Genomic DNA, 18,118 nt, shown 5'->3' with positions numbered 1-18,118 from the left:
TAAAATCTGAGATTTCTTGTGCATGCCCTTTTAAACATTAAATGAGGAATTTCAGACAGGGCAACAGGAACTTTGCAAAAACTTCTATATCCCATTTTTATATCCGGTGATGTTTGATATTTGAGAACTTGAGTCTTACAGAAAGAAAATTCAGCATAGCTCATGGAACATTCTAGTGCCAGTAGCACAATGTAATACTGGGTTTAGTATCCCAACTTATTTTAGAAGCTGTAGAAATGTTTTGTTTAGCCCTTACTGAAGAAATGTGTTTGGGTTTGCCTATTCAATATGTAACTAATAAAAAATGTGGCTAAAAATGTTCTCACACTTTCTTCACTTTTGGGCATGTCTGTGTGATGTCTGTAGTTAGAAATTAAAGATGTAAGGCTTAGGAAAAATTTGAGTTCATAAGAAGTAATTCTTTCGCAGTTTTCTGGCCCGTTGTTCTAAATGACTGGCCTTTTGAAATTATGCCCTCAAATTTGTGAGAAATAAAAGAAAAAATAAAAAAGCTTGTTAGTTCTACTTGAGTCATAAAATTCTGGGAATGGCAAACACAAAAGTTTTTGTTTCATTTGAAAACAAAAGCAGCATACAGTACACCTGAAGTTTTGATTTAAAAATATATTTCAGTTTTATCAAGATACATGGATGACTCACAATGGATTGTACCAAATTGGACAGGCTCAACTAATTTCAATTACATTGTGTAAAGCAGTTGCCTTGAAGAACCCTTTGTAAATCTTTTAGCAGCTTTATCATATTGCAGAGCCTCTGAAGTTAATTTAAAAGCAGGATTTTAGATGGCTGTTTCCACCTCAGCGATCTCCCACTGTTACAAGAAACTAGTGTCAGGAAGAATTCCTCTCTCTAATGAAGATTATTTTTTTCTTCCTCTTTCCCACTTCCTTTTTCCTGTCAGTCGGAAGTGTCTTGGATCCCCAACAAACACTACTCTGGGATTTACGGGCTGATGAAGTTGGTTCTGACTAAGACTCTACCTTCCAATCTTGAGCGAGTAATTGTCCTCGACACAGACATAACATTTGCCACTGACATTGCTGAGCTATGGGCCGTCTTTCACAAATTCAAAGGTACTCTAATGATTTTTTTTACTGTCTTTATTTGAGGGGGAGGGAAAATGGTAAAGCAAACAGTATAGTGGGGGTAAAGGGCTATCTGAGATTTGTTAAATGTTTTCACTTTCTCAGTTTTTGGTATTTGAATATAATTGTTCTATTTGTGAGCTCTTTCCTCAATGATTTGCTGTACAGAGTGATTGAGGACACTGATTATCTATGTAGTGTGTTTTATTGGTCTCATTATTTGGGACAGGTGAGAGCTTGACAATAAATTAGGTGATAAAGAATTATGAGGAATCTGTAGTGGTGTGCCATTCAAGTACCTGTTGGTATTCAATACTTGGAAGAAATTGGTTTATATTGCATTTTGGTAATGAAAATTAATTATTACTTTCAATATAACTTCTCCATGTTACCACTGAAAATGAATGAAGTTAGAATCATACCTGAACCAGGGAGGAGGATGGAGGGGGCAGAGTTTTACATGTGAATAGAAAGAAGTTACTGCTTACTCCTCTTAGTGAGTTGATAAAAGGCTCTAGATTTAAAGTATCCATCTAAAGTAGGTTTTTTTACCTATCCCTGTGTCACACAACTGCTTGAAAATTTCCTTAATAGTTTGACTAAGAAAGGAGACTTTCAGAGTAATTGTGTAAGGAGACAATCACAAAAAAAGTTCCCCACTACCCTGTCACAAACCAGAGCACTTTCCTGGCTGGCACACTGCAAAAAACATTTAATCCTCCCAGGCTCTGATGTTGCCAGCTTTTCAGAGTCAGACGTGCCCTATTGTTCTCCTCTTGCCCTCCGAATATGTATCGCAGTGCTGGTAAGTGCAGAGACATTCCAGTATCCTGCTTTGAAGTTGTACAGCCTCTCAAAAGTGTAACCTTTATGCATATCCTCAGCTCTCTTGATTCACCTCAAGCAAAGTCAGTCTAAGGAAATGGGAGTATTTATTTACAGAAGCAAAATACACCACTCCATTAGAAAGGTGACAGAAAAGACAGCACGTTTACTGTACTTTACCCCGTGCTGAAATGCCTTTGCCCGTACCCAGCTCATGGGCAGGACCTATTACCTTCAGCTCTACAGTCAAGGCTTGGGTTCTAGTGCTTGCTTCTATATACATTTATTTCTTTTCCCTTCTCTGGATATACTGTTGTCCCTTCAGCAGGCCAGAAGTGATTACCTTCTTACTTAACTGAACTACTCACAAACTTTCTTCATTAAGGAATATAAAGTTTTCCCTCTTCTTTGGGTATTGATCAGACCTCTTCACCAAGCCATTCCTTACACTGAACCTTGAGTTTCATGTAAACATACACCTTGACAACCATAACTTACATAAATGTATGTCTAGGGAGTAATGCTGATGTATTTATTGTACTGTCCCACTGTGTATTACTGTTCCATTAATAATAATATTTTACTGAATATGGTGTATTAGCATGATGTAGCAGGTAAAGAAATGTGTATAAACTGAACTTGGGCACTGCATGGTCAAAGATGGCAAAATCTGCATGGACAAAATTAGGGGGATCATCTCCATGCTTGTATTTTCTGCCATAGTTTCAATGAAGGTCCCTTGGGGAAAGAAACCAAGCATAAAGACTTACTCTAAAGAGTATGGAGCAAAGCAAAGGAATATGGAGCAGAGGCAGGCCCAAGACTGAAAAAAAAATACAGACAGAAAATACAGAAACACAGAGAAAGATAATTATTGGAAGTTAAAAAGTGGGTGTAAGTCAGTCTCTATAGAGCAAGGCAAGATTGTTAAGCTGATAAGAGCTGTGAAAAGCTCTAACTTACACATGGAGACAGAATTCCTGTGCTACTGCCAGCCCTCATAACATACGTATCACAGCTCCCAAATGTATGATTTTGTAAGTTGGCCAGTCTGTCTTTTTAATTCCGTCTGACCACCTGCTTCTGTACAGTTTTTTAATCCTGGCAAGAAATTGGTCAGCATCTCTATCTGCTCATCTCCTGGACATTCATGCACAAAGAAAGAATTAATGGGACAGTTCCATAGCCCCAGGACTTTGTGAGGCTCATATGCCCAAAATAGTGATCCTGTACGTTGGGTAGGAAAGGGAAATAAATATGTCCAAGCACAAGCTTATTCTCAAGCCTCTATCAGGGGATGCAGTCCCATTAGGCAACAATGAGCTTGATGGTGGTGACGATAGGATTGAGGGTTTATGGATAAGAATCAGGTCTTTAAAAGATGTGTAGATGTAGCACTTAGTGACATGATTTAGTGGTGGACTTGGCAGTATGAAGTTAATAGTTGGACTTGATGATCTTAAATTTCTTTTCCAACCTAAATGATTTTATGATTCTGTGGTTCTGTGACTCAGTGGAAATGGAACATCCTAGAAAGCAAGGGCAAGTAAGTTGGAGTGATACTGTTGCTCTTCTACTGCTGTAAATATTGGTTTATATCATATGGTGATTCTCAATTTGTCCTCAGCCTGACAGCATTACAGAAGATTCAAAGGATGTCTCATGTCATTTGCCCCAAATATTCTTCTAAAAGAACGGGGTTTAAACTGATGTTTTAATCCCTTCCTTGTTTCTCCCTCAGAAGTCCCAAGTAAGTTTATAAAGATTTCTTTGGGACAGCCTAGTGTGTTTCTTGAAATACTACTTAAACAGAAGAAATTCTGATTTGGGATTGGTTTCAATTTAATCAGGTCCAATTTGCTGTATAGAAAGGCCCAGAGTATGTTTTAAATAGCACTTGCAATATACCTTGTATTCTTGTTCTGCATAGGTTCTTCTTCCATTCCGTTCAAGAGTTGCTGAAAAGATCAGACCCTTACCCAGTAACCTAATATTTTAGGTGGTAAAGCTGCTTACTGCATTTGCTGTCTATATGGAAAAAAAGGAAGTAGGATTCCTTTGTAAATTATTGCTCTTCTTCCCTTTTCTGATAAGCTTTTTGCATATGCCTTTGCAATAAATGAGCCAGCTATTCTGTGAGTGCACAAATTAGGGCTGTACATATGTGATTTCATTTTAAAATCTCTTCTTTGAAGTTGCAACCTTAGGATTTGGGAGAAATTCACACCTTTCTTTGGTAGCCTGAAACAGTGTCTCAAGCAATGTAACATTTAAAAACTTCTCTTAGCAGTTTATGGGGATTTTATAGTTGTATTCTTTCTATATGCAAGCTTCAATCTCTATGCATACATATGTCTTTAGGAAGCAGTAACTTATATTTCAAGAGTCAGATACAGCTTTTCAGCTGGGATTTGGACATTTCTGCTTTAGCCTCATTCTCTCTTGCTCTCCCAAAGATAGGCAGTCTGTTTCTCTAGGACTGATATATAACTCCAAAATACAGACTTCAAAGGTGCGAGACTACAGCCAGTCTGGTGAAGATAACCTGTCATGCATGTTTTCCGTGACTTAGTTGACACTGATTATGTTTTCTATTCATCTTTCACTGGATTTTGACAGTTCTAAACTTGAGAAAGCACCTAGCCTAAGGGAAGAAGAGTGGGACTGTAGATCATACGCATTCTTGGATGAAGTGCTGCAAAGTGTTTCAGACAGTAAGGATTAGTGTAACCAATATGCCTTTATTGCAGAAATTGTGTGAATTCTTCTGAGAAAAGAAGCAGTCCAAAGCTATGCTCTCAGCCATCAATCTTTAAGTTAAAAGCCATATCAGCTAACTGGTTTATTATTCTTGCTAACCCAAAATATTAGTACTGAAATGTCTAGGTTTTTTCCAAACTTACAGTTTCTACTTTAAATGTATGGTAAATACGGATTCTCAAGAGCATTCATGGTAAGTAGTATTGTGAATTTATTTGGGACCTGACTGTAACAGTTGTCATAATTACAGGTTGTGTTGTGGGTTGCAGGTTCAGTCAGAATCACAGTCTCTTTGTGCTGGGTGCTGGACATGTAAGTAGCACGAGACTCTTTGTACTTTACCTAGCATCAGGTAACAATTCTTGTGTCTGCCTGTTTCTTTAGGCCATTGCTGTGCATGAGTCACAGCTGAGACTGACAAATGAGACCTGAATAGTCCCTGTAGAGATCAGTGTTGAGGGACTCTGAGTTAAGAACACCACATCTAAGGGCATTATGGTATTTCTAAGTACATGTCATAACTCAGAGACTATATTGAACAGTGATGTTCTACTACTACGTGTTAGTCTCAAAATACAGCTAGCTGATATGATGAATATTTTAAGTACTTCTGTGCAACAGCAACTGGATAGTACATAACTAATGTATTTCAAATAACTCTACTTGTACACTAAGTCATCCAGAGAATATAAATTACAATTAATGTTCATCTGTGCAAGTAGTCTTCTCTGGAAAGCTGATGAAGGCAGTAAGGCAGAGTCGCCTACCTCCATTAATCAAGCATCCAAGAAGGAGAAATGTCAGGCTTGATAGGAAGACTGAGATTCCCATATTCGCACTTTGCATGAACAGAAAAAAATTATATAGAAGCTGTTTGCTTTGTGTCAGGAGCTCAAACAATGATAAAAATCCATACTGACATCATAAATACCAGAAAAGGTCAACAGCGATTTTGGTGCGGGATTAAGTGCCCACAGCTGAAGAGAGACCGGCACATAGTCAATCCCAAACTTAAAATTTGCAAACACTCAGTATGTGGGTGCTTTGGCATATTGCTCTGCAGAATGCCTGAGGTAACAATCTAGGTTCGTGCTATTTTTGCAGCTTCTTCAGGAAAAAGAGCAAACAAAAAAAAAATCACAAGCATCAAAAAATTCAACATCCTGTGTAGGTGGTTTAGTAATGATATTCCTACAAGAACTATTATGCATAAGGTTGTAATATCAAATGCATGCATGACTTTTCATTTGTGTGCGAATTTAGTGTGCCAGAAAGTGAGATGCTGATGGCTCGGGTGAGAGTCAGGCAGAGTCAGCAGGTGCTGTATAAATTTCCCTGAATTTGGCTCCATCAGTGAATCCCCAGTTTAATAAACGGTACCTGTCACAGACCTAGGCTCTTCTGCAGAAATTGTAGTTTTTATAGGTGTGCTCTTCTTATGGTGATGTAAAATACTCAGTTGTTGCCAAGATTAAAATTTAAAATTCATTGTCACCTATGGCTGAAGCCAGTAGTTGAGCCACAGAATTGATTCTGGGCAGATCCTGTAGTTCAGTCTGTCAGTTTACACTGAGTAAATCATTAAAGCTTCCACGGGTCATTTTGAGACAGGATCTCTGCAGGCTGACACACTGTTCGTGTTAAATCCTGCAGAGATCTTTCTGTTCCTTCTGGTCAGTACAATAGGTTTTCTTTTCTTACTAATCAAGGAGAAGGCATTAGCAACGTGCTCCTAAGTGTGTGTAAAATTCCATTATGAGTCAGTCTTTTTCTGAAGGAAACAGGATCACATTGTAGCAGAGTGCATTAATAAAATTGTCAGGCAGCTAATAAAATAGCTTAAAATGATCTGAATTTTTATAGGTGTCTAAAAAGGCCGAATGGCACTTGTCTTTGCTCATAAAAGGAACATCTGTTAGTTTCTGAAAGACTTGTGTACGTGTTTAATGGTTAGACTACAGTACATAGCTCATCCTAGGGTTATTCCACATTTTTTCTTTGAAAAGGTCCCTGTGGAGATTCTATCTGCTTAAGATTTTCTATTCCAAATTGTTACATTGTGATGTTTTCTTCTTTTCTGCTACAGAATCTTTGAAGCTTCATTGATAAAGGATCCTATTCGTTAGGTATAGCTGATAGAAATGTTGGGGTGTGTCGTGCTCCTCTGTCTCATGATGCTGTTGTTATCATCTGTGTGTGAAACTACAGGAGTGAGCACTGATTTATCTTGGTGAAGTGTCAGGAAAGTAAGGATTTAGGATACTTGGGGAAAAAAAGACAAGTTTCTAACTGTGATTAGAGGTTAATTTTGCCGATTTTAATTAGATGGGGATCAAGCAAAGAGATGGGGCTTACTGATTCTGTGGGCCCAGGGAAAAACACTTCTGTCTCTCCATACTTGTTCAATATGCAGTTTGCTTTGCTGTGGTGTTCCTATGTTGAGAAGGAAGTATGTAAGAAAGCTGACCTCAGTAAATGAGCTCAAGGGGAGAGAGTTTATTATAGGGATCAGCATGTGCACATTCTAGTTTATGGGTTTTAATGTAACAAGGGACATAATCAGAAAATTCTGATTATGAATTGCTGCCAAAATAGAATGGCTGCGGTTTCTGAGACATCTGTAGTTCTTTTTTAGCTGAATGGTTCTTTGTCTGTTTCTGACACCAGACAGAAACATTTAGAGGTGAAAGGCCAACAGTGCATAGAAATTAGGTATAACTCATGGTGGGGGAAATTCTAAAGTAAAGTAAAATAAAATAAAAGATCTGGGTTCTTTATTTTTCCATTTTGATTTCCAAGGGATACCCTTTGGTCATGTTTTCAAGCTTTTTCCCATGGGGGCTAGGAATGTTTTAGTTTAAAATGAAAGCTGATATTCTTTTGTCATCTTTTGATTCCACAACTGGAGTTTTCAGAATAAAAACTCGCCACATACTAAAAGATTTGTAATAAAATCTTGTTGGCTATACTGCAATTTTGAGGACTTTTTTCTACCTTCTCAACATCAATCTAGTGCTTTTCCTGCATTATTTTTCTCCAGTCTTTTTAAACCTGCCACTCATTCTACAGCTGTCTTTTTGGGTTAGTTGCTATGATGTATCAAACACCCAAACTAAACATTGCATGACTCACAGTGTTAAAGCAAAAAAACAGTTTCTGTCTCCTCGGAGCTTTACCTTCAGGATTTCAAGGTACTTTAATTCTACTAATCTCTCATATTCCAGCCATGGAGAATGGACCTAGAGCTTTTTGAATTGCCTTGCAAATATTTATTGTGAGAAATCTGGGCAAAGTGCAGCATCAGAAGAGCAAAGTGCATATCACCATCTCCCTTGACCAGCAGAAACTGTGACTTTCCAGAAGCTAGAAAATCTGTCTCCCAGAGGGTACACACTGGGAGAAGAAGCATTTCTGCTTTGTGTATTTGATCTCAGCAGAGAAAAAGTGCATTTCTGGGAGTGGGATGCCTGTAAGCTGTGCTGAAATGAAAACCTAGGAGAAGAGAGGGTGGGAACAAACTGAGGAGGAAAATAATAATAACCCCCTATCACTACTTGAAGGGAAGAATCAGTCAGGAGTTACTGTCCACCAATAAATGTTTTGGGTTGGTCATTTTCTCCTGCAATCTGTTCACCTTCTTATGCAGTTATAGACATGTTCCTCCTCAGATACACTGAGTACTCCTGCCCCATCAACTCACAACTTGTTTATTTATATATATTTTTAGAAGGCTATTAAAACAAATCTCAAGATGAATGTCTGCCAATCTTCTTGGGTGGAGTATACAAATTAAGTCCATGTACTAATCCCTCTGGCCAGTCTCTCTGCATTCCCTGGGTGACAGTAAAGCAGAGCAAGTATATGAGTAGGCAGTGAATATGGAGGGAGTGGCAACTTGTCCATTATTCCAATTAGTAATGTGTAATGATGATTCACCTCTGCATTTGTGAAAAAGCCAAGCAGATGAGACATCCGGGTCATTCACCTAACAAATGAAGTTTTACTCTAGGGTTTGATAGCTATATTTCTAGGGCTAAAGAAAGAATGATATTTAATAGATAGGTTTCCATGCCTAAGGCCCTTATTCTAATCACATGCAATCTGTCAAGCACATGTGCTTTTCACAGTTCTCTGTGAAATGCATTGTAATGAGTTGATATTCTGTTTTCTCCCTCTCTGAACCAGGCATATTCCCTGAGCCTACCTTATTCTGCATTAGCAATACATATTTTTAAGGGCCTAAAGCCCCATTTCCAGTTACAAAGCTCTCATCTGAGGTTTCACCTTTTTGGTTTCATGCAACAAATTATGTCTGTAAATACTGTCCTTGGCAGCACATGGATTTGCATAGGGTAAAGTGGAGTAGGGAATATCTGTCTCACAGGCTCAAGCTGGAAGGTAGAATGTGTCACCCAGAGGTCAATGGTATGATTGTCCCATCAGCAGGATGTGTGCAAGGTATTGTTTTCCAAGCAAACAGAGAAGAAAGGGTCTACAAAATTAAGCCAATTTATGACAACTGCACTAAAGCTGTGTACAAACACACCACAAGCAATAACTGGGGACGGTTGCATGAACTAAAAATTATCCATATAAATGAAAACAGTAATCAGTCCAATTTTGTGGAAATAATAGAAACCTTACAGGGTTCCTTTCCCCAAGCAATCTAGAAAATCAGGAATATTTGAACCCCCCCATTTAAACCCTCAAGCTATAAGAAAGAATTAGGTATGCCTTTAATGGCTTATTTCACCCTGCATCTCCCAAGTGCCTTTGCTTTACTTACATTTCAAGCTTGCTGTACTCCATGTGCTTTGCAGTAACCTCTAGCTTGCATTCAGCATAGGCCTGGCAGTTCAATTAAAAGAAGAAGGTTTTTTCCCTCTGACTCTTTCCTCAAGGTACATCTTTTTGTGCTTTCAGACACTACTAACAGCCAACAGATTTTTATCCTATCCCTTCCAGATACATACCAAAAGATGATTGATAAAAATGTACAGTAAAATGAAGGGATTGTGTCCAAAACTTTTCTGTATTTTTATTTTATTTCATGCATGTAGCCACAGTGGAATTCATAGTTTGGTCTTAAGCGTCAAGTGTGGTGATCTGTAACATCTTCTATTGCACAAGGGCTGGTCTTGAAAAGAATTTGGACTGAAAGTGCAAAATTCATACCTGCAGTAAATGGTGTTCAGATTCATATCAGTGAAAGAGATGCACATTCAACATTTCCTGGTGAAGACCCAGGCCAGTTTATGTTTCCTTTGCACTGCCTGAATACGTAAAAAGATCCCAAGATCTAAGCTGATGCTATTCCTGCTTGGGTGTAAGATGAGCCTTTGTCAGCTGCTTCTGCTCCTCATGGTTCTGGGATTCATTCCAAAGCTGTCAGCAGAACAGCTTCTTGGGACCCAGTAGGCACAACTAAGTGAAACTGAAGCTACTTACCTCCATCTTTGGGGATGTGGATCAGGGCTGGCTAATCAGTCCACATGAGTAAATACTCAAACAAAACCAACAAAACAGGAGCTAGGGTTTACATTATGTACCCGGGAGTTAGGATAAAAACAACTTGTCATGATAGTTGTAGTCATCAAAAGACAGGACTACTTCAGTGTTCTCTGCATGGGGCTGCTCCTTGAGACTGTTCAGTGGCTGAAGTGAGAACTGCCGAATAAGGCAGCCTTCTTACAAAGCACTGCTTCGTGCTGAGAGTTGGTTCCAGCTGCATGCTGATAGCCTGCAAGCTTCAGAGTATTGGTTGTAACCTGGCAAGCCCTAAATTGATTGGGATCTATCTGTACTGAGGACTTTCCCTCTCCGTGTGTGGTGTCTTTAATAGCTGTGTTCTGCAAAGTCTCTTTTGCTTGTAAAGAATGGTAATAGAGCTTTTCCTTCCACAAATCTGCATCTCCATCTGCTCATTATTTGGTTCTCCTAGAGCAGTGGACTGCTGGAGCATATAATCTCTCCTAAATTCTGATAGATTACTGTGCATCTCTACTGTCAAACTTCACATTGAAGTTATGGACCAGTTGCAGACCATTTACTGTGTCCCAGCAAACCGTTGTAGTACAGAGTGCAGTGTTACGGATTCATAATTTTATCACAAGCCACACAACGTATTTGGAAAGAGGATAGACCAGCCTAGCCAGGCAGCCATGGGGATTGTTGCTGATAAGTATTTTTATGGGGAGGCACAAATCGGTCAGTTTTCTGAAATCAGTTGCATCAATGATGAATGAACATTTCATTCCTTAAATGCATGTTTTAAAGAACATGAAAGTTTCCTGCTGCGATCTCACAAGAGTTTTCCCTTGTCAAGGTCAAGTAGGCAGCAGGGAACATCATATAGTTCAGACATGCTTTATGGTTTCTAACCCCTCTGCAATCCTAGACAAGTCTGCTATTACTTCCTCACATTTGACCCTCAATTCTTCAGGTTTCGCTCTGGGTTTTTCAGCCCTACCTGCAGATGATGATTAGTGGGAAACAGGATTCCCTTCCTGCTTTCTCAGTGTCTCCCTCTAACCTGTTCCTTCTAACCCTAGGATATCACATTCAAAGAAATTACATCCTAGACTGCTACTTATCCTTCATTTTTATGGGTTAGAAATCCCCTTCATGATCTTGAAGTTTCCAGATGAGACCTGTTCCATTTAATCTAGTCAAGATTTGCTGGACACAATTCCTTCCTTTGCTCTTCTTCAACTCCTTTCTCCCATCAAAAAGTTTCAAATTAATAAGTCAAAAGTTGAAGTTAAATGTTTTAAACACTGTCTTCTCCTTTTCCTGTGTATCCTGATGACATGTTGACTTCTACTCCATGAAAAAAATTGTAGCCAAGCTTCAGAGGGACTTCTATATCACCTTAAACTTAGTTCCTGTTTCAATTAAATTACTGAAGGCTGACCAGCATGCCTGTGATTTCTTCTCGTTAATCTTACTAACTAGTAAGTAACTAATGATAATTAAGTGAAGTAAATAAATAAGTAAATAATAACTAATTCAGTACAAATCCATTTTCTGAACAGTCCTTCTGCCTCTAATGCAGAACAGCCTGCATAGCCTCTTCTTTTTTGCTAGTCTTGCTGTAAACTCTGTGGTTGATGCTTGGGGTTTATGGCTGGATTAGATCTTAATTTTCTGAAGAGCTGGACCATGGGCAGATGCTCAAAGCTCCCATCTTTTCCACTTCTTTAGTAATTAGAAAAGACTGTTGAGCAGGACATATGCATGTGTGGGTTCTTAAAGAACAGTATTATCAAACCAAATAATAGACGTACCCTGAGCTTTTTAAAACTGGTGCTGCCTTACCCAGCACTAATGCTAGGACAGCTGTTACCCCTTATAGGAGCTTCATTTTTAATGGGGTCCTCTATATCATCAAATAGTCCTTCTTTCAGTTTCTCCTGTTTCACTTGACTGAGATTGCTGTAAGAGGCAAATTTAGGTAAAGAAGCAAGTCTGCAGTCCAGGGGACCACATCAGGGTTGGATGTAAATCTGGAATATGTACCTGTGCAGAGGGAGAATTTGTGGAGATTTCTTTTTAAAGAGAAGCGGAAGTAAGAAAGAGCTGCAGGTTGCAATAAGCTCTTCCCTAGCGCTGTAACAAGAGTACTTGCCCTAATCCACTATATTCCACTGAGAGTCCCAGTATATTGGCAATACAGAACATATAATCAGCATTAGCCTGACCTGGCCAGTACAGTCAGTACTGTTTAAGAGTAGGCAGCAAAAACCACACTTGAATATTAGTGTGTTTCAGTGACAATAGTTCTTCATGTGCTTCAGGGCTATTTTGTTATTGCAGATGTGACACCAGTATTTGAGCTGCCTTGGTTTTCATCTTTCTTACGTTTTACAACCCTTTTTCCATCTTCTCATCACCATGTGTTTTCTATAGAGCATTGAAAACATTAGCAGCCTACACCTGAGGTCCGTCTGCAGTTTCTTGCTGGAACACACTCTCTGAACTGACAAGGCACACTTCCTCAGATATCCAGATCTGTACTTAACATTCCCCTAAAAGGCGCAAAATTATGAGGTGCAGAAACTTATTGATGAAGACTGCTGTTTAGTGATAGAGTAAATAAAAACCTAGAGATTAAAATGTCATAGCCACCTAGCACTAAGTGGTAATCTGGCATAAATTCACTGATTCATTTCTCTGCCAAAATATTAATGGATTAACTATTCTGAGAAACCTTACCCTGGATCACATACCATCTGTCTTTCTATAGAAAGCTTAAAGTCAGCATAAACTTCAAGTCATGTGTTCTGGCTAATGCAATAGAAATGTCAGTCTGTGCCCACACTTGACTATCTATCAGATTTGCTCTGCTGGGTGTCTCAGTCATGAACAGATCCTGTATACTAATGAACATAGAGCCATCTCTGGAGTGAGGCTTGGACTAACTTGGTTGAAGTATATTGCTCTAGGGTACCTCACTATGTAGGTCTGACTTTCACACTGAAGGCAGATGGGAATGCTAATTTCTTGGGATGAAGCTTGGAAGGCAGAATCTAAAGTAAGAGAAATTTGATTTTCGTGATCCAAAGCCATGATTATTCTTAATTTGTCCCTTGGTAGAAGAGGAAGATTTTAATAATTTCTCTAACAATATGTAAAGTCTCCAGGTCGTCAAAATTAAGGCCTAAAGACTGGGTTAGAAATCTCTGGAAAGAGTATTGCGACCTGAAGAGCACGTTTCATCATTTTTGTCCCCTTGTGAGCAGTGCTTGGAAAAGCAATGATAAACTCTGAAGGAAGTTGCAACTAGAGTTCAAAGCAGAGACAGGAGAGCTGTGATTTAAGTTTAAGGACTTAGGGAGGGGTTAGGGGGAAGTCATGCTTACATGTCCCCCTCTGCAAAAATGCACTGAGAATATGCTTCTTAAGACATCCAAAACAGCTATTACTTTTTGTTCTACTCTCCAAAGACTGCCTCTGTCAGGTGTAGCTGTCAGGCAAAGCATGAGCTTGTTCCTGGGGGCTTTGTAGGTCTTGATGCCTCATTCATAGTGGGTCCATTGGCAAAGAGAAGGCAAACTCTTCCAGATGAATCAGGATAAAGTACTGTCACAATTGTATTATTAGCCTGAAAGCCTGAAGCACTTTTACCAATTACTAGTACCCATTCCTTGCCTTGCAAGTGGGATTAGGATCTCTCAACAGTATATTGAAAGCAATTTAATATTGTCTAGCGATTGCCATGAGTGAACTTGTAAGTAATTAGTACTAATGATACTTATGAGGGAAAACAGGTGTGGTTGAATCATGCTTTTCCCTTATAGACTTACAATACATGCACACTGAAACTAATTATGTAATTATAGGGTAGGATTGTTGCAGAGTTTCTTTACATATTTCTAGTGCTGTTGGTAAGGAAGTATCGACATCACTTTTTGATCCTTCGATGTCAGCTCTTCCTATCATTGTGAAGCAGAATTCACCACGCGTTGGATTGTTCACCCACTAACAGGGAACATGAGCTGGGCTTAGACCGTTGTGAGACAGGTTAGTTTTACCCTACTGATGATGTGTTGCTGCAATAGTAATCCCGCTCAGTACGAGAGGAACCGCAGGTTCAGACCCCTGGTGCATGCGCTTGGCTGAGGAGCCACTGGTGCGAGGCTACCATCTGTGGGCTTATGACTGAACGCCTCTAAGTCAGTTTTACCCTACTGATGTTGTGTTGCAATAGTAATCCTGCTCAGTACGAGAGGGAACCGCAGGTTTCAGACCCCTGGTACGTGCGCTTGGCTTAGGAGCCACTGGCACAAGGCTACCATCTGCGGGCTTATGACTGAACGCCTCTAAGTCAGAATCCCGCCTAGACACTTGATGTTGTGCTGTTGTGACATAGGTCACTCGAGATTGACCCAGGTGATGACAGTCTTGTTCAGAACACAAGGGTAAAACCCTTTCCAAATCTTCGTTCGCAAAGCCAAGCCATCAATCATCAATCATATAGAGATGGCAGGATGTTTTAACCTTTTCCCTTGAGATCTCACCAAAAGTTTCAAGGTAACTGTGTAGAATTGATTGATGGCTTGGCTTCACGGGCGAAGATTTGGGAAGGGCTTTACCCACACTTACAAGCACGATGACTAAGGGCAAGTGGAATAGGCAAATCTGGTTGGAAAAAAGGCTTCATAGGCAATCAGGAAGATTCCGCATGAGACTGTCATCTCCTGGGTCAAGCTCGAGCGACCAATGTCCTGAACAGCCCACAGGCAAGGTTGGACCTGCAGCTTCCAGTGCACCTTGTCACCTGCCGTTTCGACCCTTGCCTGTCGCTACAGGGCTTTGCAAGTGTGAGTAAACCCTTCCAGCCTGCGCAATGGATTTTTTAGGTGCAGCGCAGCGTGCGCAGAACTGGCCCCACCGTTTACACCTGAGGTTTATCTGCCACGGCCTAGATAGCTAGGACGGTGACAGCAAAGTCCTCAGGTCGTAGGTTTTGTAAGAGTGTCCTTCTCTTAGATGGAAGACCTTACAAGGCTAGACGAACTCCATCAGCCGCGGTTTGAAAATAGGAGTTCTCCTTCCCCTATGAGGATGGCTTGTCTTCGCTAACAAAGATTTGGAAAGGGTTTTACCCTTGCGTTCTGAACAAGACTGTCATCACCTGGGTCAATCTCGAGTGACCTATGTCACAACAGCACAACATCAAGTGTCTAGGCGGGATTCTGACTTAGAGGCGTTCAGTCAGAAGCCCGCAGATGGTAGCCTCGTGCCAGTGGCTCCTCAGCCAAGCGCACGTACCAGGGGTCTGAACACGTGGTTCCTCTCGTACTGAGCAGGATTAATGTTTTTAAAAATACCATTTTTCCCCACCAGGGGATCTTGCAAGAGTGTTGTGCATTTTTCACTAAAACCCCAGTGTTACTAATTGAGATCTCAAGGGAAACATTTGTGAGATTAGGCCAAGATCTTTGTCTCATTTACCATAGACTGAATCCAGAGTAACTCCATTAATTTAGGTTATCATTGGATTTATATTGGTGAAAATCAGATGAAAATCCAGCTTCTAATTAGAAAACAGTGCATATGTGAGATGTACTGTGTTTCTTTTTTCATAACACATCAGACTTCAGTGTGCAGCAGAGGTGTCCCAGAAGTAATCTTACCACCTATCTCAACTTAAAACCAGGAAAACAGTTGATCCAGATATGGGCATTTTTTCTGAAAAATAAAAGCCTGCGAAACTCTGTTAAAAAACAAGGAAAAGCTAAGGAATCAAACTTTCGGAAACTGTGAGATGTGGATAAATTTGGTGATCACGAAAGAGAAGTTGTGATAGCTTTCAGTTAGCTTGGAGTAGCATGGGAATTGTCTGCTTATGCCTGACCTCTAGTTTAAGGGTCTCCTTTATTCTATGCACTGTAGCCCATGATATAGTGGCACAGCCCTGTTCCTACAATGCCATTGCAGTATCAATGGCTGTTGATCATTACTTGCTTGCCAAACTGATGGGATTCCTTGTGAATCACAATGAGATTTAGCTTATGTGAATCACAGTGAAATTTAGCTCACAATGAGATTTTTCTCTCACAAGAGAAAGATAGATTTGTCTGTATAGCACTGTTACGAGGGCATTTTAGATACTTGGTACCACAGAGATGCTCTGCTGTCCCCATCTGCTGTCAGCAATGACCAGAGCTGTTTCTTTCTACATTACTTAAAGTTCAGGGAAGACTCAACATTAGAAGAAAGAGATCTAACTCAAGCAGGGGCTCAGTGCCAGGGAGCCTCACAAGTGAGACAAGAACCAAGCAGTTACTGCCTCAGTTCCTGTGAAAAGCACAACAGATCATAGCTCTCCCTCTTTATTTTCTGATACGCTGCTTTCCACCAATTTCCACCCCGTTCATTATTTCTCTCTGGTGTGGTTTCTATTCTTCAAGTTTATAAACTTGCACTTTATTCCAGGATGATTTTTTTCTTATTTCCCCACCCTCAGTGTTACCCTTCTAGGTCTCTCTGTAACATTTCTGGTCTAGTGATGTGTGCAATAGTTCTCAATTTAATGGTACTTACACTGGTAATGAAGGTGCTCTATACCCCACTTCCAGTACTGTTAACATTCAATTGGGCAGCCTCATCTGAAGAGAGTAGAGGAATTTTAACAGCCTGGTGTATTACTGGTCATGATTTATGGACCTGGCCAAAGCTCCAGATGAGAAGCATGTACGGCATCAGCACACAGCTTTTGTAGCTGTGAAATAACTGCAGGATTCTGCAGGTTTTATTTTATATGCCATTCCTTTCTTCCCTCTCATTTTAAGGTTAAATCCTGTCCTTAAAATTTCCCAAGTCATGGATTATTATTTTCCTAGCCAGTTCAGCCGTTCCGTTATGAATGCTTCTGCTTTTATGCTGAGTATCACTGAAAAGGATGTATTTCTGACCCACCTCCACTGCTCACTAAGTCAACAGCCTTTGAAGTAGGTGTAATAAAGTTTCTCTGATGGCAAAAAGAAAAGCCTCATTAGTTCCAGCCCATATTTGGGATGTGCCTCTAATCCACACTTGTTCTGCTTCTTTCTTTTTAATGTTTAATTATTGATAAGCCTTACCTGACTCATGCATTCTTATAGCGGTAAGATTTTCCCTGCGTTTTCCCAACCCTCTCTTAACATTTTCACTCACTCACTCAAAGCCTGGGTAACATTTACATGAGGGTCTGTGAAATGTCTGACAAAAGACTATAGCAAAAGAAACCTATATGCAGTAGGTTCTTGTCATGGTTTAACCCCAGCCGGTAATTAAGTACCATGCATCCGGTTCCCCTTCCATTAGGATGGGGAAGAGAATTAGGAAAAGCTAAAACTCATGGATTGAGGTAAGGACAGTTTAATAATTGAAATAAAGTAAAATATTGTAATATAATAAAATAGAGTAATAGAAATAAAAATAATAAAAATAATAATAGGAGAAGAGAGAGAGGAATAAAACCCAATAAACACAAGTGATGCACAGTACAATTGCTCACCATTCACTGGCTGCCCAGCCTGTCACTAGGCAGTGATTGACCCCTCCTGGCCAGCTCCCCACAGTTTATATTCTGAGCACAATGTTCTGTGGTATGGAATACCCCTTTGGCTACTTCAGGTCAGCTGTCCTGGCTGTGCTTCTTTGTGCTTCTTGTGCACTATGTCACCGGTGGAGCATAGGAAACTGAAAAGTCCTAAATACAGCACACAGCACTGTACCAGCTTCTAGGAAGAAAATTAACTCTATCCCAGCCAAAACCAGGAGAGGTATAAAAAGTGCTGCCAGCTAGCTATCAGTATGGGACCAGTATCTCTTTATCTCTATTGTATCTTTGCTGGCTGCATGAGCATTTGATGGATACCGAGGAAATATTATTTTTCTTTGTAAAACCCTGGCATTGGAAAAGGTACTTATAGTTGTGC

General features: G+C 39.9%; 1 protein-coding gene across 1 annotated transcript in view; it reads left to right on the top strand.

Annotated features, from left to right (window-relative positions):
- LARGE1 (LARGE xylosyl- and glucuronyltransferase 1) overlaps positions 1–18,118 on the top strand; it is a gene marked incomplete at its 3' end in the record, with an annotated part of 273,098 nt that overhangs the window by 168,373 nt on the left and 86,607 nt on the right. Inside the window, exon 6 of the mRNA XM_080627788.1 lies at positions 923–1,094. Coding sequence (XP_080483914.1) covers positions 923–1,094 — 172 coding nt within the window. The remainder of the gene's footprint in view (positions 1–922; positions 1,095–18,118) is intronic.

Source organism: Psittacula echo (genome assembly GCF_963264785.1).
Source record: "Psittacula echo genome assembly, chromosome: 1".
In the NCBI taxonomy this organism is placed as follows: domain Eukaryota; kingdom Metazoa; phylum Chordata; class Aves; order Psittaciformes; family Psittacidae; genus Psittacula; species Psittacula echo.
This window is presented reverse-complemented; position numbering and strand designations above follow the sequence as displayed.